This window comes from Salarias fasciatus, chromosome 4 (assembly GCF_902148845.1).
Source record: "Salarias fasciatus chromosome 4, fSalaFa1.1, whole genome shotgun sequence".
Lineage (NCBI taxonomy): Eukaryota > Metazoa > Chordata > Actinopteri > Blenniiformes > Blenniidae > Salarias > Salarias fasciatus.
Genome location: NC_043748.1, coordinates 25,624,335 through 25,650,114, shown reverse-complemented (window position 1 = coordinate 25,650,114; position 25,780 = coordinate 25,624,335). Strand labels below are relative to the sequence as shown.

Here is a 25,780-nt window from a genome sequence, read left to right as displayed (position 1 = left end):
TGACTCAGCACTTGACACACTACCTGTAATGTCTTATTCCACTGCCACCACCTGGCATCATTAGCGCCCCCTAACATGAGGCCGGAGAACCGCCGACCTCCCTTATGGCCTCAGTACGCCTCCCCGTCGCCGCGACGTCGTTCCTACGTGGTCTACGCCGCGCCCTGCGTCGGGCTATGCTAGGGCTTGACGCGCACCTCCCGAAAATCGTGACTTCGCGTCGAGGCGACGCGTGGTGACGTGAACGTCGAGGGCTGTGATTGGTCCGCTTTCGCGTTGTTTATAGAATAAAGAAGAACTCACCCCGAATGCTTTTCTGATCCAAACAGTGCTTCAGGAGAAATTTAGAACCAAAATTGAGCGGACATCCCTGTACAGTTAGCAGTGTTAGCACTGTTAGCAGACGGGGCTATGTGTATAGCCGCTCCTCAAACGGCTTTAATCATCCAAAAACTCATTAGTTTCACCAATATTTCCTCCTGGTCCGCTCAGCCTCACCTCCACCACAGCCCGGGGTCGCCAGATATGTCATATATGCAGATATATGTTGGGTCAGTGCAGCGTGTCTAGAAATCTATGTCTACAGATCTATGTCTAAGTAAAGCTGGAGCTACGGAAGCCGCACTGTTGTTGTGACTGCCGATTGCAAAACAAAGACACCGCCACGCCTGCCTAGCGGCTTGCCGGTGAAATTGCAGAGGAGGGCGTTCCCTTGACGCAGAAGCAAGATATGTTCAGTGGCGGCGTAGGAACGACGTCGCTGCGACGGGGAAGCATACTGAGGCCTTTATGCTTCTACACCACCGATTGTATGGCACAAGAAACTTATTACAGAAATAACATTGCTGACAAAAACACAGATCATTATATAAATCAGCTAAACTATGAAAATGTAGTTCATATAGTATTCGTATTGAACATTTAACAGCGGCATAAAGACAGAGCACCGCCCTCACCTGAGGCCCAGTCAGACCTGGCCTCTGGATGGAGCCGGTGTGTCCACTGCCTCGTCTCTCCTCAGTGTTTATGATAAACGTGAAAATTAAAAGATAACATAAAAACGGCAAAGTTAAATTGATAATTAGTTTATGAAATCACTGAAAAATACAACCATCAAATTTATTTTTTCATTTAAATTTTTTTCTTTCCATGAAGGCAGGGGAGGCCGGCCTCCTGCCTCCTCTGACCGCACGTCACTGCACTGTGGTTTACCTTGAGCGTCGTCCCCAGAGAAGAGCTTCAAAATGCTGCTACGTGTCCTTAGACTGAGCATTTTCCGGTGTGTGTGTGTTCCTTTGCTAAAACCTCTGATAAAGTGGCCAATACCATGTTTCAAATTGACTGGCTTCCTTGTTAAATGCATGGTGACCGACTTCCTTTAGCTCTTCCTGCTGCTGCTGCTCGTACCAGTTGATTTTTAAATCAGAGTCGTAACAGGTCTGATAGCTTTTTGTCTAGTTTTTAATCTACCAGCAGCAACAAGGGATGAGAAAGAAACCCAGTCCCCAATTAACAGGGAAACCAGCTATTCCAAAACACCGCTAGCTAGCGGCTGCGTTCAGGTGACCGGAGCGAGCTGCGGAAAACTGAAACTCGGAGATGAGGTCAGTCGTTCACATGAAGGCAGACGGCCATATTCCTCTGAAACATCTCTTTGTAGGTATCAAATGTGAAAATGTGTCTGTGGCTGTGCTCCCACTGAGGAAGAGGAGCAAAGAGTCCTGACAGCTAAATCCTGTCAGACTTTACTCTGCAGAGCACCTTCTCTCCATCAGCAGGCTGAAGTCATGCATCGGTCCACACTACAGGACGGTTCCAGTCTTCCCCGACTCAGAGGCCACACATTTATGACATCTCTGTTCCCATATCTCATGGTTTTAGGTTTTTTTTTTCTCTCAAATTTTCATATACTTTTTTTAATCCCTTTTGAATGAAGAGTGCCGAATCATTTGTGAGAGTGCTGTGGTGTGTCACTGTTGTCAAAGCTTCATGGAGCCACTGCAGAGGGACCAAAGAGCCCACATGCAGCTCCAGAGCCGTTGTCGTAAGGCTGAACACCCCTGTAGGAGTGTGTGGTGTCACTGAGCAGACCACACACTCCAGTAGATTCTGCAGCGGAGGATCAGCTCCTTCACACTCAGTCCTGCAAATCTTTCACAGTCAAACTTGCCTGAGCAGTTCTGCTTCATCCTTATGTTTACAGTCGTCTCCCGTTCTTGTGACCCTGCTTTGACTGTGCGGTGCTCAGTAAACGCTCTGAAACTCCAGTTCCAGTCTGCTTTTGAGTCCAAATAGGCTGCATGCGATGTGTCTATTCTGACAGCTCAAGAGAAGAACACCTTCCAGTTTTCCAGCAAATCAAGCTTGAAATAAAGAATTATTTTCGGATTTAGCTTCCCGACGTTTGTGAAATAAAAACATAACAGGAAATCACGTTCTCTGTTTTCTGCGCAATTTGATTCCCTATGAAGACACTCTGATGATAAAAATTGGAGTAGAAACATCCAGTCTGACCTCTGACCTTCCAAAGGTGGCATCTTCCATGAAAAATAGAAAAAGAAACTTGATAGAGTTTAAATTTTACATTTCTTTAGAATGGATTGTATGAAAGGACAGTGCATCAATGAAAATGTGACTTTTAAAGAGAGAGCTGGGATATGAGGCATAAAGGATTATTAAAAAACAAAATAAAAAACCCAATAAGCAACTCTGGGGAAGAAGAAAAGCCGATAAGTACTTTTTAATGGCTTCATCATTGCCTACATTATCAGTGACAGCAGTATTCCATACGGGGAAGGTAGAAATAAATACTTCCACCGAACGTTTACTTGTAATGTTGATGGTTTGTTGGCGGTTTAAGCTCTTCAAAGTCTGAGTCACGCAAACAGACTTTAGCTTGAGACAAAAATGAGCTTGAAATGAAATCGACAACAACATGCAGGCAGAAGGGAAGAGAAGGTAACGTTTATTTCAAACTGCTAACGCGCCACAGGCTAATGCTAACACTGCAGCTTTCATGCTGCTCAAAGGATGAAGTGAGTTATGAAAAAATGCTCTTCTTTGAGGTAATAACTGCTTTGTAGATGTTAAACGTGCTGAATATTGAGTCTCCTTCACACCGTTAAACTCGTGAGCAGGAAATGTTTTGTGACACAGTAGCTAGCTAGTGTTGCAGCTAATGGCGAGTGGTTCTCTCAGACGCCTCAGTCCATCATATAGGAGACGCCTTGCTGAGGGTGGAGGGGCGTGCCTGAAGCGCCACCGTCTTACCGAGGTGGACTGAAGCAGCAGCAGTGCTCTGCAGAGGTCGCAGGCTTTCCTTCATCTTAAAGTGGAATTATTCACTGAATTTTGCACAGATTTCCAAACGGTTTGATTTGTTAAAAACGTCAAGCGTGTAGTTTGACACAGGATGTTGGACGTTTTAAAGAGAAAATCCAACACAGTGTAACTGGAAAAGATGCTGGATTTTTTTTGTCCCTCTTATGTATGTTCTGATGAAACCAGATACTGTAGAATCACTTTTCACTGGCAAAGTTTATGTAAATAATAAGATGGAGAGAGCTTCTTGTTAAATAGTGAAATAAACCCAGACGGACTGATTGAATTCTCCACTCTGTCTCCAGGTTCTTCACAGAAAATACAGCTGACTTCACATTATTCAACATAATACTGGTGCTTACAGCTGCTGACTGGAGAAATAACTAACCTGGCACATTTAGACTGAAATACATTAAATACATGAAGTCCTGCTGATCATGTTTTGTAACAAACCATGAAAATTATTGATCTCAAAGCTGACATGAAATCATCACACTATTCATTCTGATACATTCTGAGCTTTCAGATATTTTATTTTCGGGTTAAAATTGTAAAAATTGCAGCTGTTATTTTTCCCAAATGTGGCTGACTTCTGTGTATGCTAAAACTGACCAAAAGAAGAAGCTGGGAAGAAGATTGGAGAAAGATCAGACTAAATTTGGATGAGAGACACTGATGATGAATGCCATGGCCAGAACTAAACATCACCAATAAACCAGTATTTTATAGTTCTAGCAGTTTATTGTAGTTTGTAGATATGCAGATGGTTTTATTGAGACAGATGTTGCATCTAAAGTTTTCCTGTTTATGGTATTTGTGATGTTGAAACTCAGTGTGAATCAAAATATAATATAATAATTAATATGCAAATAACAACATTGTGCTGATTAAAAGATAATACTAGCAATAATAATCATAATAGTGATTATACAATTTAAAGAAAAAAAACATTAATTATAATAATGGTGATAACAACATATAACAATGTAATATAATAAATAAGGATGACCAGAAATCATACAATCACAATATCAATACCAATAAAGTACAATATAAATCTTTAAACCAATTCTCTCAATAGAAACCAATTAGCCTGAACAGTTTATGAGTTCATTTCGTTCTGTTTATGTCTGTGTGTCCTCCATGTCTGATGTTTATAATAAACTAGAATAGAAGTTGTAAACTTATGGCTTTATGATCACTTCTATGGTGAAACACATCATTCCTCAATGGTCTGTGGAGGCGACGTCCCCCTGCAAGATGGCCGCCACGCAGGCACGTCGGCTACACTTCAAAGCAGCCTGAATGAGGCGTCTACGTATCTGACGTCTGTGATTGGACACAGGAGCGTCATGTCCTGGAGAGGGAAGTGAAAGTCGTCGTTTTGAGGCGGGACTTCTGGTATTCTGACCAGTGGGAGCTGAGGACACTGGACGCGTTTTGAAAGGTCGCTTGTCGTAAAGTCTTCAATCCCGGGAACGCTGGCCAATGAAATTAATGAAGATCGTTCGGTTCAACCCCCAAATCCATTCTGGCCAATCACAAATAGCTCGTGAAGGTTGTAGTTCCATAAAAATGAATGCTATTGGACAAAGAGGCGGAAACTAGTTGATGACGGGCCAATGATGAGCACGGGTTGGTTCCGTCGGACCAATCAGCGTTTAGGACGTCGACACTCCGCTTATAAATGACAAGGTGACAGACTAACCCTCCTACATCTGACTTGCCGCTGAGTGCGAGCTAACCGCGGACCCTCCGAAAGTCCTAACTAACCGGTAATACCTGCGTTTCCTGCGCGGTGCAGCCGCTGTGTGCTTGATCTGAATGTGTTTTTCAATGCACGCATGCAGCGCGGCGGTGGATCGGTCCTCGGCTGTGGTTACGGGCGGCTAGCCGTCAGTGCTAACGCTTCGCCGCCAGCAGGCTCGGTCGGCCATTCAATGCTGTGAGGCTGAGGGTGACTGAGAGACGAACCGAACGCGTTTTTATTCACGGAAAGCATTAAAGCAGCAGAGCCACGAGGGGAACCCTCGGTCCTGTGCAGGCGGCCGTCCTGCCGCAGCCTCGGCGGGCCACACTGCCGGCCACGGGCGGCCGAGCTGCCCCGTTACCCCGCGGTAAGATGTCTGACAGGCCGGGCCTCCGCGGCTCCCAGCCCGGCGCCTCTTCACCGGCCCCGCTGTTCCGAACTCCGCCCTGCACCGGCCGCCAGACGAGGCCTGACGCGCACCTTCATGTTGCTCCTTCCGTGCCCGGCGTTTCTCCTCCGGGAACTTTGCACCTGTCTGCGGATCGTTTTTGACCTTGTTAGCTTAGCTTGCTAGCTTAGCTGCTAGCTTTCCCTCCAGTACGGGGACGGTCATTCATACCCGGGTCTGACCCAGGGACCCGGCCACCTGATGCTACAGCTTTCTGGGGCAGACCTGCCGGTTCCGGTCAGAACACCGGGTTATTGCTCACATGCTGGCAGCGGAGGTGTCCTCCAGGACTGTAATGGCGTCCCCCAGCGGGGCAGGCAGAGCCGTCACCCCCAGCGTGGGTGGACGCTCAGCGGTTTATCCGGGGCTCATCCTCCAGTCACTACAATTGGATTAGATGTGAAGTCTCCAGCAGGTCGGGAGCAGAGCCGAGTCTGGCCCTCGGTGGCCCTCTGACCTCTGCTTGTTCCAGAGGCACTGGGACACTTTCCTCTCTCCAGCCTTGAAACTGGCTCTGCTTAAGTAAAGCTGCTATTGCAGCCTGTCGTTTGTGGGATATTTTCTCTTTAGCAGCAGAAGTTATGTGGACGTGGAGTTACAGCAGTTACGTGTGTGTGTGTGTGTGTGTGTTTTGGGGGCTTTCCTCAACTGATAAAACATGATTCCCTTTGACTGATCGACCTGTGGATCACCTGAACGTCTCTCTCTGCGAGCTCTGACTCTACCCTGTGTTCTGTCTCTTGCAGGTTCCAGCCATGTACGCCTGCGCCAAGTTTGTCACTTCTCCCGCTGTGGTATGTCAGCTGTGCTTCTGTCTTGGTGTGAATGTGTTCTGGGAGGCCAGCGGCCCTCCTGAAGGTGTACCTTGGAGGTACATGCTTGCTGTCTTTATTTTTAACAGTGGCTGTCTGTAGTGAGTGATGGCCGTGCTCTTTGTGTCAGTTGCCCCGATGGGGGCATTTCCCTGTCAGCTGACCCTGCAGCATGTTGGGCTCCCGTCGTAGAGGTGGTGTGGAGGACAAAGGTCATGTGCTATCTAGCACTCTGTCCTTCTAAAGCTGGGAGCCATTTCCAACAGAATGATGAAGAAAAGTGAAGGTCCATTCAGGCTGATGAGTTGCTCTCACCTCCTGATGGGCGTTAAAGTGAAGACTGCTCTGGCATGAGGAGTTATTCCTAACCTGTCATCCAGAGGGAGGTCTGAACTCGGCCCACCAGACGGCCCCGTTCAGGCTGGAAACACATGAAATAGAAGTCAGTTTTATTTTCCAGTGCTGTTTCTAATCCAGTCTGTTTTGAGAGTGACTGATAAACCCTTCACAGGTGAGAGCTGTGAACTCCTGTAATCTTCTGTAGTAAATACTCTCGAAGTGTCAGTCATGCTATTTGAACATCAACATACTTTAGATCTGATGGCATCTGTCAGAACAGTCTTGATTCCAGGTTTTACTGAAAGTGTTTTCAATTACATTTGGATTTATCATGAAATACACACTTAGTGTTTTATCATATCGAACCTGAGCGGTAGGCTTGAATGAGTTTAGATGGCTTCTTTCTCCTTTCCCATCATGTAAAGTCAGAATTACTCATTGAAGCTGGTCTGCTGTCTCTTCCACATTTACCTTATTCTGTTAGTTTTTTACATGTTTGAGATGAAGACATAGTAATAATGTTACTGGTTTCACAAACTTGAGAGATTTGAGCTGTAAAATAAGTTGGAATGCCCAAGAAAGAGTTGAATCAGGGTTGTGGAAGTCTTTCTTCTGCTTTTCATGTTTGAAATGAATGCTCCAGGTTGTGTATCTGCTTTTTAAGATACTGTTTGAATTATCTATGTTCCAGCTGGTTGGTTTGTCGGTTTGTTTCCTGATGTCCAGACGTGACCGTCACTCGGTGCTCTCTGCAGGACAGTTCACTGTATGACTGCATTGTCCATTTCTAATCGGGTGTTTTCTCTTTGTGTATCTAGCTGCGTGGGGGGTCCAGAGTCCTTGCCCGGCCGGTCTCAGTCTCCCTCTTCAACAGACCTGAAGCCACAGTGGAGCAGCAGGTCAGTGATCTCAGTGGAGCGGAGCTCTCCTGAACCGTGGCGTCCTGCCGCAGCGTCTTCAGACGGCTCACTCCGTCGTGTCTGGAGCTGGCTGCTCAGGCCGGACAGGGAGTTGAGCTGCGTCGGACACAAAATCAGCCCTTTAAGTTCTAGTGGTGAATCAGTTTTATGTGACTATTGGAGTTGAGTGCTAATCTTTCTGAAGGCAGAAGCATTACTTCTATTCCACGATCACTGAAATATAAAGGAAAGTCCACGAGCCACAGGTTAATGTTGAAATAAACCGCGATGGGTTCTGAACACTGGTTTGATGTAACCCAGCAACCTCTTGTCTGTCCTGTTATATTTCTTTAAAACTGTGAGCTGTTTCATATGAAGTGCTACTTCAGAGAATAGAATCCATGTGTTGAGTCAGGAAGTGGTTCAGTTTGCCTCTCTGGGATTAAGATGCTAGCTTGAACTACACATCAAACCACAGACTGGTGACTTCCTGAACCAGGCTCTCGGACCAGGTCTGGGCTCGTGTGCCACCTGGCCTTCAGATGTTAAAAGTGGAAACTCTGCAGCTGTGGAGCCACATGTTGACCTGCTGGGATCGGCCGTTCAGTGAAGAGCGGCTGGAGTCTGCGTCTGTCTTCAGCCGACAAACGCTGAGTTACAGTCTCCTGTTCTCAAGAGAAGCAGAGTTTAATTCATGCTTGGTTTCCAGATGACTTTTATTTTGAAAGGGTGAGGAAGGGTTTTGTTTTGAGACTTCATTCCGTCTCCCTGCTGCCCCCCTGAACTCACTTCAGCTGTAATGAAGCTTTGGGACATTCTGGGAGTGAAGAGTCTTCGGTGAGCTGAAGCTTCATGTTTCAGGCCGGAGTTTGATTCCTTGGTTCCAGATGTCTTTGGTGAGCAGACGGCTGCTGGGCCTGCAGTCAGCTGCAGCGCTCCTGGAGCTCTGGATCTGGTCCGGTCTGCAGTTCTGAGTAGTTCCGTCCAGTTCTTGGACTCGTGCACCTCCTCTCCAGATGGTCTCGAGCCGTCGTGAGTCTGAACTCTGGCCTGTGCGATCGCGTCGTCACTCTGCCCTGCTCCTTGTCTTCAGGCTCTGCTGCCGGTCAGCCAGTCTGCAGTCCTGACCCGCTCCTTCCAGACCAGCGCAGTCTCCCGGGACATCGACACCGCCGCCAAGTTCATCGGCGCCGGCGCCGCCACAGTGGGCGTGGCCGGCTCGGGAGCCGGAATCGGCACGGTGTTCGGCAGCCTGATCATCGGCTACGCCAGGTAGCGGCCGTCCCCGCCCGTCCTTGCCTGTACGTGTGTTCCGTGGGCTCACGGCTGTGCGGTTCTCCACAGGAACCCCTCCCTGAAGCAGCAGCTCTTCTCCTACGCCATCCTGGGCTTCGCTCTGTCTGAGGCCATGGGTCTGTTCTGTCTGATGGTGGCGTTCCTCATCCTGTTCGCCATGTAAACCCCGCCTCCCTCCTCCACCTCCTCCTGTCCGTCTCCGCTCCCTTCTCCTCTCCTCCCTCCATCCGTCAGGAGGGGGCGTCCAGAACGGGAACTCTGAACGAGCTGAGAGGCCATTCCAGTCCACAAACCAAGATTCAAGGAAGAAATATTTACATGAGGCTCCCACTCCTCGACTCTACTCCTGTTCCTACACTTCTTTTTGTTTTCTGAAGTTTTATGTAAGACCTCACTTCGGTTGAAATGATCTGTCCAGAATAAATGGTTGGAATAACTAAAGTCATGTTTCTGGATCCTTCCCTCGCCTTGTGCTCTGTGCTCTGTGAATGTGACGAGTCGTTCTTTCTCAGGTTCGCAGTATTCAGTTTGTAGGTTTACTGAGTAGTGTAACGGAGGATTTACTCGCAAAACTGGACAAGGGTCAAAATATTTACAGCACAATGAAGGCATTCAAACCATGGAAGAACTTGGTGTTAACCTTTAAAGTTTCAGCAAATGATACTTTAGACCTAATATCATACTGTCTATTCAGTCACTGACTTTGGCAGCCATGAAGTTTAACTACAAAACAGAGCATACTGGGGGAAAAAGTGAAACTGTTGTCTCAGACTGTTCAACATGGCTCATGAAACAAAACCGTGCACACCACCAGCTTATGAAGCGAACCCGATCAAGAGCCCAGCACGGCTGAGAGACCATAATGCAGTGGGGCTGCTCTGCTGCGTCCTGCAAATGCTCAAGCACCTGAACTCATCACGGAAAGAGACAGTCCCAAGACACGCAGGACTGTGTGACTGTGTGAGGTGTACTCGTCATGTATGTCAGAACTGGGAACATAAGAATCTCCGGGATGATTTAGCATTCAGTGTAACCTCACTGTTAACATGTAGATGAATAGTTTTGGAAAGGCCTTCATATCTGGCTGCTCAGTTTCACAAGGCTTCCTCTGGAAAGACTCGAGCTGCTGAGGTCTGTCAGTTCACGGCTACAAGAATATGAATATTATATTAAACTGTATCTCTTAATGACTTTGAAGGAGTTCACACACTGTTTCTCATGGGTCTAAACAGAATCTGGGCTCCATGAGAGAGAGAGAAGTGCAGTTGAAAAGTGAAGCGATATGTTTTAAAGTGATGCAGGTGAGTTTTTGAAATCTTAATTTTGAAAATTCATTGAAATTCAGACCAACACTGTCTGTATATTCACAATACTGTTCCTCACTGCATGTCTAATCAACCTGGACTGATTGGAATAAATTCACTGTTCTTCTGTTTTCATGTTGAAATAATTCAGTCTTTTTGATCATTGTTCCAGATTGACATAACTTAGTTTATACTATTTCCAATTTAGCCGGTGAATTTTTTTTGTTTTGTTTTTTGTTTTTTTGAAGCAGGTGGTCTCAGATATATGTAAAGATTCTTTTTGAATTATCTGCTGTTACTGCTGAACTAAAGTCTTTCACAACTGTAAATAGTACAGATTGGACAAGAGGTGTGGCGTATCTTCATTTAGATGTTTCAGATTTTCAGGAGGGGCAGTTGGAAACACTGACTTCCGTATAGAGACTGTTGAACTATTTCATTTAGTGTCACTTTTATCGCCCAGAATGCGAGAAAAGACGACAAGATTTTCTTCTGTGGACAATGAGAAAGAACAGTCTTGATGGCTGAATGGCGCTGCAGGAGCCTCCGGGACTGGAGCTGGTCACAGGTCCTCCGCTAGGTGTCGCTAAGTGCGCTGAAGTTCGTGTTTTTGACTGTAGAAGAAGAAGAAAAAACAGGGAAAGAAGCAGCAGCAGCTGAAGAAGAAGAAGAAGAAGAGGAGGCGGATTGTGAACTTCTGGGGTTTGTTTTTTGTTTTTATTCAGATTTCTTTTCTCCGTGTTTCTAATGAAGCGGTAACAGCCGGACAGCTCGTCTACAAGCTGCGTCGAAGGGGCCGCTGTCACGCTGCTGCAGGCCGGATATCCAGCGGAGAAGCTACCGATACCTGGCCGCCATGTCGCGGGAAGAAGCGGCTCGCTCCGCGGCCTCTCCTGCTCTCTGAGCCCGCGGCTGGAGGCCGCTCCCCCCGCGCTCCGTGCAGCTAACGCCCCGCGGCTCTCACGCAGGCTCCGGGAACTCCTGCCCCAGACATGGCGGACAGCTTCTCCGAGGACTCCGCCGTGACCGGGCCGGGCGGCGGAGCTCCGCTGCCCCCGGCAGTGTCCTCCTCTCTTCCGGGGGGACAGTCCGCGGCCAGCGGGGCTCACTCCGGCTCCAGCCCGGCCTCCCCTCCGCCCGCCGCGGCCGCGCAGAGTGGCCTCGCCTCGGCGGTCCCCGCCTCCCCGGTGGGCTTCGGGAGCACGTTCACCCCCGGGTCCTCTCCGCCCGCCGTGGCCGTGTCTCCCACCGTGCACGCCTCCTCGGCTCTCCCCGGGGTTGGGCTCGGGGTGGCCGGGGTGGCAGGAGCGGGCCTCCTGTCCCAGATCCACGCCACTTCCTGGGACCCGACTCTGAGCACGGACTGGGACAACGAGAAGGCGTCCCAGCAGTGTATCCTGAGGATAAAGAGGTAACACACACACACACGCACACACACACACACCTCCACTGCTGGCCGTTTCTGGCCTCCGTGTCTCGGTGGTGAAACCGAAAGCTTTCCTAAAGGCTTAAAGGAAGTGTGTTCTCAGTGAAATCTGAAGTATGACCACACAATGTTCATAGTAGATGTCTTTAATGTTTTGAACATTGTGATATGAATGTTTCCTCCTGGTTATCAGCTCTGTAAAGCTCAGTTTAACCAGCAGTCACCCTGACATTCCAGCCTGCAGACAGCCGGTTCAGTTTCACTTTCCAGGAATCAGACTAAACATTTGATTCATGTCCTACTTCATGATTTAATAATCCAGCTAATAAACCAACAGTATGACAGTCCTCTCTGTTGTTCTGCTTCAGCGGCAGGTTTCAGTCACGCTTTGTAAACTTTAAGGAGTGGAGTCCTGGTCAGAGCTCGCCACTGATCCAACTGGAGCAGGTCTTCATGCTCCAGGTGGAAACAGGCGCTTCCTGTTGTTTCCTGCCACATCCTGCTCATTCCTCATGTGTGTCCCCTGCAGAGACATCATGTCCATCTACAAGGAGCCTCCTCCAGGGATGTTTGTCGTCCCCGACCCTCAGGACATGACCAAGGTACCGGCTCACTCTCTTCTGCCTCCCTGAAGTGTGTGTGTGTAGCATCCGTGTTGATCGTATCGGTCCAAATTCAAGACAATAAAACATCAAGAGAGTAAAAAAAAAATACAGTAGAGAGAGTAGAGAGTGACTTTATTGATCCCGAACTGGGAAATACTGAGAAATAGAAAATAAAATCACTTCTGCAGGGTTAGGGTTAGTTAAAGGGCAACTCCGGTTTTTTGACACCTGGACCTTATTTCTAGGTGTGTCATGCTCATATACTCTCTCAGACAAACATGGTGCAGCTCGGAGTCCTTCAGAAGTTACTTAGATCCAACCGATTTAGCGGGGGCCACGGCAGGGGAGCTTCAGCGCGGGACATAATCTCTGCAAAATCGCTCATTTCGGCTGTATTTCTTGATCCATCGCCAGTGTTCTCATAAAGTCAGCTCGTCTACCGTCTTCAGGTGGGTCAGCTGACAGTTTTCACTAACTTAGCCACAATTAGCTTGGATGGGAACGTTGTGGAGCTCCTCTCCCCAGCAGAGAGGCACTCTGAGTCGACCTCGGCTGTCACGGCGCCCGGGCGTCTGACTCGCCGGGAGGCGCGCGCCCCGCAGCCCGCGCACAGCGCTCCTCGCCCGGCTTGGAGACCTGAAGAGACTCTCGGTGAGGAGAGACTTCCGGGAGCGCCCCGCAGCCTGCGGCAGTGCGCCACCGCTGGGCACCGGAGCTCCGCGGCCTCCCGGCGAGTCAGACGCCCGGGCGCCGTGACAGCCGAGGCCGACTCAGAGTGCCTCTCTGCTGTGTTCTCTGCTCTCCGGTGTGTGTTCTCTGCTCTCCGGTGTGTGTCTCACCCCGGGCTCTCGCCCCTCCTCAGATCCACGCTCTGATCACGGGGCCGTTCGACACGCCGTACGAGGGCGGCTTCTTCCTCTTCCTGTTCCGCTGCCCCCCCGACTACCCCATCCACCCTCCGCGGGTCAAGCTCATCACCACGGGGCACAACACCGTGCGCTTCAACCCCAACTTCTACCGCAACGGCAAAGTGTGCCTGAGCATCCTGGGGTGAGTAGACCGCCGCCTCCGGCGGGGTCGCCGGCGCCGCGGCCCCAGACTGACCCCGAGGCGTGTGTTCAGGACGTGGACCGGCCCGGCCTGGAGTCCGGCTCAGAGCATCTCCTCAGTCCTCATCTCCATCCAGTCGCTGATGACGGAGAACCCCTACCACAACGAGCCGGGCTTCGAGCAGGAGCGCCACCCGGGGGACAGCAAGAACTACAACGAGTGCATCCGCCATGAAACCATGAGAGTGGCCGTGTGCGACATGCTGGAGGGGAAGGTTCCCTGTCCCGAGGCTCTGTGGTGAGGCCGAGTCCCCGCCTCCTGCCGCTACCCGTGGCTTAGCTTCACCTGACCCCCACCTGTTTCCAGGAGCGTGATGGAGAAGTCCTTCCTGGAGTACTACGACTTCTACGAGGGCGTCTGCAAGGAGAGGCTGCACCTGCAGGGGCAGAACATGCAGGTGGGTGTGGTTCCACCCCCCCATGTGGGCAGTATCCAGAAGCTAACTGCTCCAACCCTGCAGGACTACGACTTTAAAATTACAGATTTGAAATTATTCCATTATAGGTAATTGTCGGTGTTTTGTCCTAAAAAGATGTTTTTTATGCTACTTCAGTCCCATGATCGGTGATTACAGTCACAGAAGTATCAGAGTTTTTTTTATTTAGCCGTTTTTCAATCAATTTTTTTTCCATAACGTAAACTTAACATACTTCATTCTAGCTCTCTGTTCAGAAGCCGGGTTGAAAAAAGCTTCCAGTCACCTTTCAGACGCAGTCATTCAACAGGAAAATATTTCAGCCACTAGTTTCTGACCGTGCTTCGTGTATTGTGTTATTTTGGCGGTTTGAAATATTGCAGTGTGTTCTGCATTTGAAGAAGACAGGAGGATGAACGTTTGAAGGAAGCCACATCATTTCTGCTTCTATATTTAATCTCTCACAGCTCCTGAAAAGAAAGTTCAAAGCTAAAATAATTAAAGTCTTGTGTGTATTTTATTATGAAATTAGGCTCGTGATTAGTCTGGACACATGATTTAGCTTTTTGTCTGGAGTTTAATCCGATTTAAAAATCGCCAGAGTTGAAGAATTGCAGTTTAAATCGAATCGGCACCTAAATAATCCTAAAAGCTGGAACGGGAAGAAGTTGGTTTAACTCGGGACAGGTCAGCGTCTCTCCGTCTCTCAGCCGCTCGTCTTCTGTCCTCAGGACCCGTTTGGGGAGAAGCGCGGCCGCTTCGACTACCAGGGCCTGCTGGCCCGGCTGGGCGCCACGCACCGCCGGGTTCGGGAGAAGGCTCTGGCCGAGGACCGGCACAACCAGGACGAGTCGGACTCAGACAGCAGCTCGTCGGGCACCGACCCGGACAGCCAGGGCAGCTCGCACCCCTGACCGCCGCCCGGAGGCGTCTCTGCTGCGCCGCGGCCCTGAGGACTTGGCTCTGGGGCTCGGACGATGGAACGTGTGACGGGGCGTCCAGACGGCAGCGGAGGAGGGTTGAGCATGGTCGAGCTGCACGATGTTTCCAGAAGACAGAAACACAAAACTGAATTACTTCTTTTTTTCTGCTTTTCCCTGAAGAGCTGCGTTTGCAGAGAACCAATCATTTTGAGAATAATTGGGTGGATTTTTGATGAATATTGGAAAAAGGGAAATGCTTTCAGGGGTTTTTCTGGATTGGGACTGTGAAATATGAATGAAGCTTTGATTTTCGGCGTCTCCGGGGAGAAACGGTTCTTCATGGCGCTTCAGGGGCCGATTCGCTCTCTCGGCCCGTTTTCAGCGAGCGCCTTTTCAAAATAAGTTTCCTCAGTTTGCCTTACATGCGCGGCGGCGGCCGGAGCGGCGTGTCGTGCAGCTCTGTGTGAAGTGGTGAACCGGGAGGCAGGAGGAGGGGAGGTGTGTGTTTAGAAGCTCGTCTAGATGTGGAAACGTGTTCTTGGTGTCAAACTGTGTGTCTCCTGCGTTTCCTGGTCCCGCCTCTTGATATTTTCTCGTGCGTTGGTCAAACCAGCGAGCTGGAGCTGCTAACGGGGGGAGGGATCCTGGAGCGGCGGGGTCGGCGGGGTCAGTGCCTTGTCGAGGAGCCTCTCCATCAAACACACCAGCAGATGTTTGACACGGCGACTCCTGTACAGAGGAGGCGGCGGCGGACCCCCCCTCCCGCCGCTCTCTGTCATCTCTCCGACCTCCTGCTGTTTGGGGGCGGAGCCTGACGGAGCAGCGCTCTGCTGCTTTAGTAGCTTCCGTGGAACTGGATTCTTTGGGGTTTTGCTGTTTCACCAGCAGGGGGCGGGCTCGCCCCTCCAGCAGGCCCACTCTCCCAGGTGTACAGCGGCCGGGTGGAGCTCGCTCTCCATCTGACCATCCTGTTTTCTTTCTCTTTCATTTTCTCGGGTGTGCTGCGCTCCGGTCGGAGCTTGGCCTCCGGATCGTCGGCTGTGTGGCAGAGGAGTAAAATCTGAAGTGCTTATTGTAAATGTCAGAAATACGAAATAAACATCCAGAGTAGTCGTGGTCCTGACTCTCCTCACTCTGCTCGTCTCTGAAAACACAGCTGTGGCTTTCTGTCCCACAGCTTCAGTCTGAATGTCTGGATGTCTGAATGTCTGCCTCGCCTGCTGGAGCGGAAGACGGTCTCCTCTGGGTCTGGTTCTGCAGGAAGTCTCCTCTAAGTCTGGTTCTGCAGGACGTCTCCTCTGGGCCTGGTTCTGCAGGACGTCTCCTCTGGGTCTGGTTCTGCAGGACGTCTCCTCTGGGTCTGGTTCTGCAGGACGTCTCCTCTGGGTCTGGTTCTGCAGGACGTCTCCTCTGGGTCTGGTTCTGCAGGACGTCTCCTCTGGGTCTGGTTCTGCAGGACGTCTCCTCTGGGCCTGGTTCTGCAGGACGTCTCCTCTGGGTCTGGTTCTGCAGGACGTCTCCTCTGGGCCTGGTTCTGCAGGACGTCTCCTCTGGGTCTGGTTCTGCAGGACGTCTCCTCTGGGCCTGGTTCTGGAGGACGTCTCCTCTGGGCCTGGTTCTGCAGGATGTCTCCTCTGGGCCTGGTTCTGCAGGATGTCTCCTCTGGGTCTGGTTCTGCAGGACGTCTCCTCTGGGCCTGGTTCTGCAGGACGTCTCCTCTGGGTCTGGTTCTGCAGGAAGTCTCCTCTGGGTCTGGTTCTGCAGGACGTCTCCTCTGGGCCTGGTTCTGGAGGACGTCTCCTCTGGGCCTGGTTCTGCAGGAAGTCTCCTCTGGGCCTGGTTCTGCAGGACGTCTCCTCTGGGCCTGGTTCTGCAGGATGTCTCCTCTGGGCCTGGTTCTGCAGGACGTCTCCTCTGGGCCTGGTTCTGCAGGATGTCTCCTCTGGGTCTGGTTCTGCAGGACGTCTCCTCTGGTTCGGACCCGGCTGCTGCTGTTGGGTCCTGGAGTTCAGTCGTGAACTAAATGAGACGTTCAGGACCTCGGAGCTGTTTGTGTTCTTCTCTGGCCTGGCTGCAGAGCTGATGCTGAAGGAGATAACTGGACTGGTTCCCATCCCAGCCGGCCCAGACGGGACTTTCTAGAGCTCCGTCCGGGTCCCGGGTTATCTGACGGGAACCAGAGTGAGCGCTCAGTGAGTCACACAGTGAACTAGTTCATGTGCAGTAAAAACCCTGCCGTGGCCGCAAACCGGCCGGCAGTTTATCAGCTGAACGCGGACGCCACATTCTGACACGCTTCCTTTCTTTTCCCCGGACTGGACGAGGAATGTGATCCACTTCAGAACTCAGAGGTTTGAAAACCTGGTTTAGAAATACAAAAGCCACAGGTTTCCCACCCTCAGCCCCCGGGGCTCCCTGCTAAGGGAAACTAAGCAGTTCTGTCTTTTTCTTCATGTTTTCTTCTTCGACCTCGGAGCTGAACAGCTGAAATGGACAAAACTGAAGTTTTCAACTTTAAAACTGGAGCCAGAACCTCGATGTGGTTCAGGCTGCAGACAGGTTCGGGTTACGATCCTGCAGACGGTCACTGTTTCCACAGATCAACTTGTTTTCAAGACTCCAGGATCAGTTTTATTAGACTCTGATGTGACAAACACCCTGCACGGCGATCAAAGTCTGTGACCCTGAGTTACATAATGACACACACACACACACACACACACCCACCCCGTGTGATTGTCCACATAATGAGACGTCTGGGATCTGTTCTGTTTCTGGACTCCTGTGTTCATGTCAGGTCCAGCTCTTCTTTCTGTTTCCTCGTCTCCTGTCTTGTTCAGCCTCCCCTGTCTGGTCTGTGTCTTCGCTCACTGGTCCTTCCTGCTGGCGTCCCTCGGTGCGTCCCCTCTGTGTCTCCCCCTCCCCGTCTCTCTGGGTTCCCCGGCCTCTCTGGTCCGGTTCGGGTCGCTTTGGCTGAGCAGGATCGGCGTCTCTCTGTGGTAAACCAGCATGAAGGACCAGGGACAGCAGGTCCCCCGCCTCACCACGACACCTCCAGCTCCGTCTCTTCCTGCCGTCTACCTGCTGACCCACAATCCTTCAGCCCAGGTTCCTCCTGGGAATGTTCCTCAGCAAGAGCTCTGAAATGACTCGGGTCTTCTCACACTGATCGGGGACTGGAAACCTCTGGGTGGGACACACAGCGTTCTGTCACTCTGTCCACCTGACCCTGACCCTGCCTCCCGTTAGTCCCTCCTAGCCCCAGGACCCCCGCCTCGGCCCCCCTCTGCCGTCTGGAGATGTAAAGTGGGCCATGTGGAGTTCAGCTCCCCTCCACCCAAACCTGACGGTGCAGGAGCTTCATAGTCCCCAGCAGCATGGAGGACGTGTCCCCAGCAGCATGGAGGACATGTCCCGCAGCAGCATGGAGGACGTGTCCCGCAGCAGCATGGAGGACGTGTCCCGCAGCAGCAGCATGGAGGACGTGTCCCACAGCAGCATGGAGGACGTGTCCCGCAGCAGCAGCATGGAGGACATGTCCCCAGCACACCGCAGCACCGACTGGAAAATAAACACGTTATACAACCGTCTCAAAGGTCGGGACCGGGGTTTCCTCTGCCAGCGTCTGACCCGAGAGACACGCACACAGACAGGAAGTCTGCCAGTAACCTGCTTTCAAACGCTGCATCAGCAGGTCCGAGTCCGCCGAACACACACACACACACACTCACACACAGTAAACACACCCCGCCACGTCGTCTCCCTGGCTGCAGTCGGGGAATCAGCGTTATGACGGAGTTCAGGAACAGATTCTGAGTCAGACCTTGGCGTTACTTCTTCCTGTCTGCTTCTAACCTTAAAAACTTTGTGTCAAAACTGAGTAATTTTGACACTTCAAAGCGGGAAAAATAACTTAAGTCTGACTCCGTTACCTGGAAATCACATTACTTCTCTCAAAGGGCCACAAAATACACAAACGTTAGAATATTGAGGATTTTTTCAGCTAAATTCAAACAGCCGCTTGTTAAATTTGAACCATCCCTCCAGATTTTAATCACAACTCTGAAACATTCTGCACACAAAAATCCCAAACTTTGATACAGAACAGACTTCCACTTTCAAATTCTATATTTTTTTAGTTCTTTATGGCCAAAATGAGTCAGTCGTGTTATAAACTGCCTCCTGGATCAGTCGGCTGGTTCCCCTCCTCTGATCACCAATCAAAAAAAATGGACACAACAACCCCGAGTATCTTCAGAGATTATTTAATTTTCATAATGTATCTTAATAAAAAAATATAAAAATTTGACATGAACACTTCAAAATCCATCAGAATCAAACAGTACGGGCAGTAACACGAAGTCCGGCTCACACAGCCGGTGCATACACTCAGTCTTCTGCAGCTGACGTTCAGATGGCGATCCAGAGCTCTGGACGCCTGCAGGTCTGTTTGGAGTTTTAGTCACAGCTGAGCTGTGTCTGAAGGTTTTCTGGAACCTTCTCTGATCTGCAGTCTCCTGGTTAAACTCTGCTGCTCAGAGACTGGACAGCAGGTCTGGACGGTGGACCCACGTCTTCGAGCCTCCAGTGAAGAGCGTCCGGGTCAAACTGGGCCTCTTCCTGCAGCATCAGGCCCGTCAGGACTCTTCAGCCGTCTGAGTTCCTTCCTGCAGCACTGGAGTCTGACACTACTACAACGTAGTTCTGTGTACCCTGGTGGAGGACTTCTGCAGACGAGTTCACTGCAGCCCATCAGGAATCACAGCTTGGTGCCTTCCTCACTTCTCTCATGTTTAGCTTAACTGTAGGTGAAGTAAAGTCATCTTTGTGCGGCATGAAGGTTTTGTTCCTTCCTCTTGATCCGAGGCTCGGCTGGGACCGGAGGGGCTGGTCTCAGTGAGGAGTCAGGAGAACCTCCTGCAGTGGCTTCTGGAGCTGCTGTGCCGTTCTGGTCCTCCCCTCTGGATCAGCGAGCCTTCAGAGACACTCTTTGGGATTTGTTCCGTCCTCCAGCCGTTCGGAGCAGCGTTTCCTCCACCCCTCCTGGAACGCCATGTCTGGTCCCGGGCTCGGCGCCGCCGGCGGCGCCGCCGGGCGGGAGCGGCTCGGCTTCACTTGGCCGAGCGCTGGACGGCCAGATCCAGCGGCTCGCTGGACGGGACGCACCAGTCGTCCGCCTCCAGACTCAGCTTGTAGTGCCGCAGAGCCGTCTTGTTGAAGACCGGCAGCCGCTCCACGGAGTCGGTGGACAGGGCCTGGAGCGCAAACACACACCGTCAGGCCTGTCGAAAGCCAGCGCCCTGCAGGAGTGTGTGAGAGTGTGAGTGTGTGTTCACCTTCAGGTGGATGACGGCGTCCGTCCCAAAGCCCTCCATGGAGTACAGCTGCAAGTCTCCCTGGAAGTAGCGGGCGTAGAGGCGAGAGATGGGCAGACCGTAGCCGAAGCCCGCCTGCACACACACACACACACACACTCATGTTAACAGCCGTCTCCCCCGCTGCAGTGTGTGTGTGTGTGTGTGTGTGTGTGTGTGTGTGTGTGTGTGTGTGTGTGTGTCACTCACCAGTGGGGCTCGGTGTGTGTGCTCCATGGAGGGCCGGGGCGCGGTGGAGTACATGTAGCTGAACACACGCTCCATCTTCCTGAAGGGAACGCCGCCGCCTCGGTCACTCATCTGGGGAGAGAGCGTTTTTCACCGGGGTCAGAGGTCGTGGGCGTGAGGGAAGGTGGAGGGAGTGGAGGGGCTCTGCCGGACCGACCCCGCTCCCCGGTCACCACGAGGCTCCAGCACGTCTCTGTAAGCTGATTAGCAGCTGAGCAGAGGTGAGGCCGGGCAGCGCCGCAAATATAGAAAACACGTCATTTCAGAACGGGAGCGAGAAGAAAAGCCGCCGTTCTCCCCCTTCTTCTGAAAGAACGCTCACTCCAGTCCTGTGGGAGCGGGATCCAGGATTACTGCAGGGACTAACACCAATCCACTGCTATTTTTACTCAGAGAATTTGGGACATTCGAACAATCCCCTTGCAGTTCTGTCAGCATTTCACCAGATGTTGTTGCGTATGCTGAGGCATTGTGGGATCTCCGGACCTGCTCCTGCTCTCTGGCTATCAGACCGGGGCTCCCTCTGCTCCTGCAGCGCCACAAACCGCCACATCTAATCCAGAGTTCTCACCTTGATGGACAGGTCCTCCTCAGCCAGGGCCACCAGGACCCGGATCGGGGGCAGGGTCCTGCTGGCCTCGTGGGTCTCGATGGTCGCTCTCATGGCGTTCTGCACACAGAAATCACGGATCTGACTAAAGAAACCTTCGACGGGCAGCTTTCAGCAGAAACACTCTTCAAACCTAATGCTCTAACACGGAGCTGAAACCCGAGATGAATCAGTTCCTTCCTCCTTCTGGATGAGTTTACCTTAAACAACATCCCTCCATCTGCTAAACGCTGTGGCGAGGGAAACAGCCGCCGGCTCTAGATGTCGTCTCTCTGTTCTGCTACAGCCTGATAAACTCAGACGTCTAATGAACGGCCGCCTCCGGCGTGTTCTCGCCTCTATCTGGACATCTGTGCCTTCATTTTCATTCTGAGGTGGTTTTTACAGCCACTGATCCGAGCAGGGGAACTTCAGGTTGTGTTTTTCTTTCATGTGATGAACTTTGACCCTGCTGGGTCGTCAAGGCGTGGGACGCCGGGCGTCTGTCCCGAGTGAGGACGTTACCTTGAAGAGCTCGAACAGCATGTGGTAGAGGTGCGACGGGACGTAGGAGATCTGGATGGGCTCTCTCAGGCTGTTGGCTAGACGAGGAATGAATGAGTGAGTGAGTGAGTGAGTGAATACACTCCGTGAAGTGGTGAGAGTGTGTTCTGAGGCTGCGCCTCACCGTTCATCTGCGTCAGCTCCAGCTCGGGAGCTCCCAGGTAGTACTGCTCACACAGCAGCTTGGCGCTCTCATAGGCGTCTGAGGACGGACACACACACACACACACACACACACACACACACACAAAAAAGAGCGGTTTGTAGAAACGTCGCATTAATTTAAATTCCTCTGGAGTCACAAAGCATGTTTTAAAATAAAGCCTCTGTGGTTTAACGACGTTTATCTGAGCTGTAAAAATAAAAGCAGCCTGGTTTCCAGCTGTGAGTTCGGAGTTTCTCAGTGTTTGTCCCTGAAGCAGTTTCCTGATGAGAAGTGAACTACTGACAGTCGTGACCCCTGTGACCCCTGTGACCCCTGGGCCGGCCCGGCCCGCCCTCACCTCGCACCACCTCCGTCACGTCGCACTTGGAGTCGATGCAGCCGATGGTGTAGGGGTGGGCGGGGTTCGAGTTCCCGTTGAAGACCAGACCTGCGGAGGAGACGCAGACGTGTGGGTCTCCATGGCGACGCGGGGTTCCTGTGTGTGTGTGTGTGTGTGTGTGTGTGTGTGTGTGTGTGTGTGTGTGTGTGTGTGTGTGTGTGTGTGTGCGTGCGTGCTCACTGTGCTGGTTGATGAGCATGCGGATGGAGATGCGGCTGGTGTAGAAGCGGTCCATGAAGTACTGGATGTTGTGGTCGGTGACGGCGTCCTGCCGGCCGAAGGCGTCCTTGTACTCGATGACGCCCTGAGCCATGGTGGGAACCACCTCGTTGTGCCGGTTCCTCACGCCCTCCAGCACCTCCACGAACCTGCAGCGGGACAGACGGACGGCGGTGAGCCGGACCGGGTCTGGGTGGGACCGGGTGGGACCGGGCCTGCTGCACTCACGTCTCCAGGACTCGGTGGTCGTCGGGGTTCTTGTCCAGGAAGTCCAGGATTTCCGTCAGACTCTGGATGTACCTGGACACAACGAGGGAGGAGTCAGCGAGGCTGCAGCCTGACGGAGGCCGCAGGAGGAAGGACCCCCGCCCCCCCTTCAAAATAAAGCTCCGGGCCGTCTCACCAGGTCTCCACCAGCTGGACGGAGGGCGTGGCCAGCAGGCGGTCCGGCAGCAGGCTGATCTCCTTCATGATGTTGGACAGGCGGACCGGCAGCTCCTGCCGGAGGAAGACGAAGGAGGTGCGCTCGCAGGCGCTGGTGGAGCCTGGAGGAGGATCACCGAGTGACGGAGAGGGTTCAGGGTTCAAATCCCACTGCTGACAGGTCAACACTGAGCTCCTGAGCAAGGCATCAGTATAACTGGACTGGTTATCTCTCTTTAGTGCCACTTTATTCTCAGTCTGGTGTGAATGTATGAGAAGCAGAGTGTGTGTGAGATCAGGCTCAAGCTACAGAGCTTATGAATGAGTGAGTGAGTGAGTGAGTGAGTGAGGTCTCCTATTGTTTCCCTCTTATTCTAAATCAGTACATTTAAAGACTTTGAATTACTTTCCTGTTTCTGAAGCTGAGCGCAGCAACAATACTACATATATATGTTAAGTAACTCAACGCCTTGCAGAGGAGCTGGATGAAGTCAGAGAACTCACCGAAGTCCAGGAACTGCTTCATGGACAGAGGAGAGGGGGAGAACCTGGAGAAGTGCTCGATGTGCTTGCTGACCAGAGCGGCCGTCCTCACCAGGGAGCCCAGGTGCTTCATCTTACTGCTCATGATGGGAAATCCTCCAGGAGTCCAGCAGAGAAACTCCAGGCCGAAGCAGCAGTCAGCTCAGTGTGTGTGTCTCTGTGTGTGTGTGTCTGAGTGTCCACACATGGAGAGTTACTTAAGAGGGGAGCTCAGCCAATGAGAGGGTGCGGTGGGAGGGCAGCCGGCCAATAGGATCCCAGCATTCCCTCCCACCAGGACCGGAGTAACAGTAAACAAGTCAGGAGGTCACGGTGAGATTTATGTAACCTCCAACCGTCCGATAAACAAGCTGCTACGTCTTCATATCAGTTACACACCCACACACCCACACACACACACACACACACACACACACACACACACACACACACACACTCACAGCCACAGTGTGTGTCTCTCAGAGTAAACAGGGAGTGTAGACCTGGACCCGGGTCTCCTGAGGACTCGCTGGGTCCTGGAGCTGTGACTGCTGGCTGAACCGGCTGCTGAGGTGTGACAGGAAGTCCGGCCCTGCTCTGGCAGTGTGTGTTCTTCTCATATCTCCTCCGCCTTCCTGACGGAGCAGCGCTGGATGAGCCCGGCACCATTTCATGGTGTTGAACGGCCTCCAGATGCAGACCCCAGCAGCTCTCCAGAGTAGATCCAGCCACATCACCGGTGTGTTTGACATGTGCAGAGAACTAAACAACAGGAAAATGATTCTAAGAAAAGCTGAACTCAGTGGGTGACAGATTACTGACTGTATTACGATGTACAGTAAGAGTTTCCACGCTGCTGAGTAGAATGAATGAAGACTCTTGACTCTGTTCACCGTTGAAGAGCAGCTGCGGTGGGACGGACTGATGAGCAGATCAACATGTTTTTCTTCCGTCTCAGAGTCACAACAGTCTATTAACGTCTGATGACGATCAGGACGAGCGGTGAGGATCAGCCCTCTGGATCAGGAACATTCTCACCCTCACTGTACGTGTTGAGTACTGTACCCCTGTTTACGCTCTCCGTTTCCCGGCTCTGCTGTGTGTGTGTGTGTGTGTGTGTGGAAACATTCCTCAGCAGCAGTGTGACGCCAGCTGACGTTCTCTGTGTCCATGTTAAAAATACCATCAGAATCACACAAGTGGTATCGGTCGGTGTGGATTCCCGGCGGCCTGCTTTATTTTCTCTCACACTCCGTCGTTCGCCGTCACAGCTCGTCTTCCCTCAGCTCGCCGCTCTGATGCGGAAAGAAGAAATCAGCTCACACTCAGTGTGACTGAAGCACCTGGCAGCTCTTCAGGCCTCTTCAACTTCCACTTGTTGATGCATTAGATGCCTCCCCCTGCACACACACACACACACACACACACACACACCCTCCTACCGCCCCTATTATGTGTTGTTTACAGCTGAGCGTCTGAGGACTGAATATTGCACAACATTCATAAACCTGATTGGATGTTGAGCTTCAATAAAAAGAAAGTGGGATTTTTTTTTTAACCTGTTGGACAATAACTACAGCAGTGACGGCTTTAATGTAACTGTTGGGTTAAAACACAAAGTTTGCTTTGGTTCAGACGTAATCGCTGCCTCCGGAAAATTACAGGAAGTGTTGCTTTTGTCAGACTTCCAGAATGTGAGAAAAAAGAACAAAACTTCTTCAAATTCCTGGAAATTTCCTGATTCAGCTGTTCTGGTTCTGAGGTCAAAGGTCACCAGTCAGCCCGACGGACTGAACCACCCAGCTTCAGGACTCTGGGCTTGACCTGGTTGAGTTTGCATGTTCTTCACTTCTGTCCTGCACCTTTTTTTAGAAGGATGTCTTTGCAATAATAAACAAAGTTTGGGAACGGAAGGTTGTAGGTTCAAACCCCAGTAAGGACCAGGTCAGCCCTTAGGCAAGGCCCTTTGCACTGAATGCCTTGGCACTATAGACTGACAGAGTCATACCAGCTCGAACGTAGCCCGGGTTAACAGGGTTCTCCTCAGGTGTTGTGGGACCAGGACATCCTGAAGAGAAGATGGCTACTGGAACAAAAAGACGAGTGTGGACGAGGTCAGAGAGCAGGGCACTGATGGAGCGCTACTATCCGAGCAAACCCAGCGATGCGGGACGAATGGTTGGTCAGAAACCCCACATCGAAACTGAGGAAGAAACAACTACTAACTCAGCGTTCAGGCATTCGAAAGAGGAAACCCAAGCTGCGGTGCGAGACGAGGGTCAAAAAACATTAATCGTCAAATAAATTAGTGTCTGCAGAGAGGACCATTGGGAACAGTAACCAGCAATGTCTACGTCACCAGATGCAGGGAGAGCCACCATGACTCCACCCTCCCTGAACACCACCTGTTCAGGTCTCCGCCCCCTGGCAGGAGGCTGCGCTGCAAAAACATCCAGACTGAACAACAGCTTCCACCCGAATGCAGACTGCAGAACAGCTGGCAGCCGACGCAGAAACTAGACTGTGGGTCTAGACAGACTAGAGGTACTCTTACTAGAGTGAAGAACGTTTAATTACGAGGTTTATTTGAATTCAGTGGCAGTGTGTGTGTTGTTGCGGCAGTGTGTGTGTTGTTGCGGCAGTGTGTGTGTTGTTGCGGCAGTGTGT

The 25,780-nt window shown here is 51.4% G+C and overlaps 3 protein-coding genes and 1 long non-coding RNA gene across 5 annotated transcripts in view; 2 read left to right on the top strand and 2 right to left on the bottom strand.

The window, feature by feature from the left end:
* atp5mc1 (ATP synthase membrane subunit c locus 1) overlaps window positions 1-9,306 on the top strand; it is a 19,883-nt gene extending 10,577 nt beyond the window's left edge. The window contains exons 2-6 of one of the 2 annotated variants that reach the window (XM_030089487.1): window positions 5,056-5,096; window positions 6,266-6,313; window positions 7,489-7,569; window positions 8,663-8,841; window positions 8,914-9,306. In XM_030089487.1, the coding sequence (XP_029945347.1) occupies window positions 6,275-6,313; window positions 7,489-7,569; window positions 8,663-8,841; window positions 8,914-9,028 (414 nt within the window). In that variant the 5' untranslated portion in view covers window positions 5,056-5,096; window positions 6,266-6,274 and the 3' untranslated portion in view covers window positions 9,029-9,306. Of the gene's footprint in view, window positions 1-4,994; window positions 5,097-6,265; window positions 6,314-7,488; window positions 7,570-8,662; window positions 8,842-8,913 lie in introns of those variants that run through there. The other variant, XM_030089484.1, reaches the window with a different exon arrangement.
* The window catches only part of LOC115386989 (uncharacterized), a 23,023-nt gene continuing 847 nt past the window's right edge, over window positions 3,605-25,780 (bottom strand). Inside the window, exons 2-3 of the long non-coding RNA XR_003931328.1 lie at window positions 17,850-17,855; window positions 3,605-3,614 (exon numbers count right to left, since the gene is read on the bottom strand). This is a non-coding gene — a long non-coding RNA (uncharacterized LOC115386989). The remainder of the gene's footprint in view (window positions 3,615-17,849; window positions 17,856-25,780) is intronic.
* Window positions 10,804-15,768, top strand: ube2z (ubiquitin-conjugating enzyme E2Z). The gene is made up of 6 exons (XM_030089483.1): window positions 10,804-11,580; window positions 12,125-12,197; window positions 13,063-13,250; window positions 13,323-13,547; window positions 13,617-13,707; window positions 14,457-15,768. Exons 1-6 carry the CDS (start codon window positions 11,162-11,164, stop codon window positions 14,637-14,639), a joined length of 1,179 nt encoding a protein of 392 aa, XP_029945343.1. The 5' UTR covers window positions 10,804-11,161; the 3' UTR covers window positions 14,640-15,768.
* Window positions 18,894-23,292, bottom strand: LOC115386986 (pyruvate dehydrogenase (acetyl-transferring) kinase isozyme 2, mitochondrial-like). The gene is made up of 11 exons (XM_030089482.1): window positions 23,096-23,292; window positions 22,572-22,713; window positions 22,397-22,468; window positions 22,130-22,317; window positions 21,908-21,997; window positions 21,529-21,606; window positions 21,366-21,442; window positions 20,823-20,921; window positions 20,213-20,323; window positions 19,985-20,098; window positions 18,894-19,903 (listed from the first exon to the last, which is right to left on the bottom strand). Exons 1-11 carry the CDS (start codon window positions 23,217-23,219, stop codon window positions 19,760-19,762), a joined length of 1,239 nt encoding a protein of 412 aa, XP_029945342.1. The 5' UTR covers window positions 23,220-23,292; the 3' UTR covers window positions 18,894-19,759.

Coding starts and splice junctions, on each gene's coding strand:
- LOC115386986 (XM_030089482.1), bottom strand. CDS start 23,219: ATGAGCAGTAAGATGAAGCACCTGGGCTCCCTGGTGAGGACGGCCGCT. Junction 22,318..22,396: donor GACCACCGAGTCCTGGAGAC/GTGAGTGCAGCA, acceptor GTCCCGCTGCAG/GTTCGTGGAGGTGCTGGAGG. Junction 21,607..21,907: donor CGTGACGGAGGTGGTGCGAG/GTGAGGGCGGGC, acceptor GTCCGTCCTCAG/ACGCCTATGAGAGCGCCAAG.
- ube2z (XM_030089483.1), top strand. CDS start 11,162: ATGGCGGACAGCTTCTCCGAGGACTCCGCCGTGACCGGGCCGGGCGGC. Junction 12,198..13,062: donor ACCCTCAGGACATGACCAAG/GTACCGGCTCAC, acceptor GCCCCTCCTCAG/ATCCACGCTCTGATCACGGG. Junction 13,548..13,616: donor CCCTGTCCCGAGGCTCTGTG/GTGAGGCCGAGT, acceptor ACCTGTTTCCAG/GAGCGTGATGGAGAAGTCCT.